This window comes from Amphimedon queenslandica, unplaced genomic scaffold, assembly GCF_000090795.2.
Source record: "Amphimedon queenslandica unplaced genomic scaffold, v1.1 AMPQUscaffold_11306, whole genome shotgun sequence".
Lineage (NCBI taxonomy): Eukaryota > Metazoa > Porifera > Demospongiae > Haplosclerida > Niphatidae > Amphimedon > Amphimedon queenslandica.
This window is the reverse complement of record NW_003548451.1, coordinates 1,944-3,295: the sequence shown is the minus strand read 5'-3', so window position 1 is coordinate 3,295 and position 1,352 is coordinate 1,944. Positions and strand designations below refer to the sequence as shown.

Below are 1,352 nucleotides of genomic sequence, written 5' to 3'. Positions count from 1 at the left end.
TGTGTGCATGTAAGAAGTGCATCAAAATGTTGGAGAACTGATAGAATACTGAAACTACTACATGCTATAGTAAGTACATGTAAATACTTCCAATCTACTATTGCTATTTATTTTGTTGTTGTTAGTCTTGTTTTGATAGAAAGTCACAAACTGTTTTCACTTCTTTCCCTGTGATACGATACTGAGCTCTTGCCAGTATCTCTGTACCACTGAAATCCATAAATATGTCAAGTTTTTGCTCTTCCCATGGTTTGTTACCATAAACATCAAGTACCAGCTGGCCAATCTCTTGTACTGTTGGTTTGTCTTCTTTATCTCTTACATACTGCACTCCATCATCTGCTGTACAGTATATAGGGATACAAATTTGTGTATCGATCTGAGAACTGTGTATAAATTTACCTTTATACACTTCGTCCTTTATCTCTTCTCCTTTGAGTACAAATACTTTAAAGACATTGGCACAGCGTTGTACACCATCTTCATCTACAGACTTGTAATGTTCATCATGTATTGATGGGTCGAATACAGGCTGGCATTCTATCCCATAGGTAGCATTAGCAACACGTGATTGGATTATGTTAGGATCCTTCCTCCACATTACTGCTCCTGTTACAACAGCAAGATCTGGTTGTACAGGACACACTATATTATCATAAAGCATGCCACGATGGTGACCAATAGCTTCTTCTATCTTTTGTCTAACAAATTTACACCCTCCAAACCCTCCTACCAGATAAACTGTATCAATATGATCTGTTAGCTTATCAAAAGCAGCCCTGACGCACTCAAGAATCTTTTCAACTGTTGACTTGAATACCTTCTCTTCTAATTGACTGTAGTTTATTTCTAACGAACCATCTCCAGGATCATAATGCATGTTCATCTTCCTTACTTCACGTAGCTTGCGATTACCATAGAATGATACAAAAGTTTTGGGTAGTGTCAGTACCATTTCTCTAATTCCTTTAGTTGTGTCGCCGAATGTTTTTTTCCGTTCTTCAAACTCTCCATAGAAAAATTTATTCAGTGCAGCTTTAGCACGAGTTGGATCTGAAGATAAGAAAGACTTAAACCCTTTATCCTTGACTATCTCTTCCAGTATCATTGACAATGCTTCATTGACAGTAGTACCTCCCCAGGTGTTCCCCATTGGTGGTAGTACTATACTAATTCTCCCATGACTCTTATCATGTACAGTAATATCAACTGTACCTCCTCCTATATCAACTACCATATATCTCTGTGGAGGGGACCCTGATACTGCTGACTGATGCTGTGCAGCTATAGCAGCTACTTCTGGCTCTAGAGCTAATGATAGCTTCTCAGGATTAACCTCCTCTGGACGTGGT

The 1,352-nt window shown here is 38.6% G+C and overlaps 1 protein-coding gene across 1 annotated transcript in view; it reads right to left on the bottom strand.

The window, feature by feature from the left end:
- Window positions 1–121: 121 nt before the first annotated feature.
- The window catches only part of LOC105315235 (heat shock 70 kDa protein 12A-like), a 1,939-nt gene continuing 708 nt past the window's right edge, over window positions 122–1,352 (bottom strand). Inside the window, exon 2 of the mRNA XM_011409801.1 lies at window positions 122–1,341. Within this exon, the coding sequence (XP_011408103.1) occupies window positions 122–1,341 (1,220 nt within the window). The remainder of the gene's footprint in view (window positions 1,342–1,352) is intronic.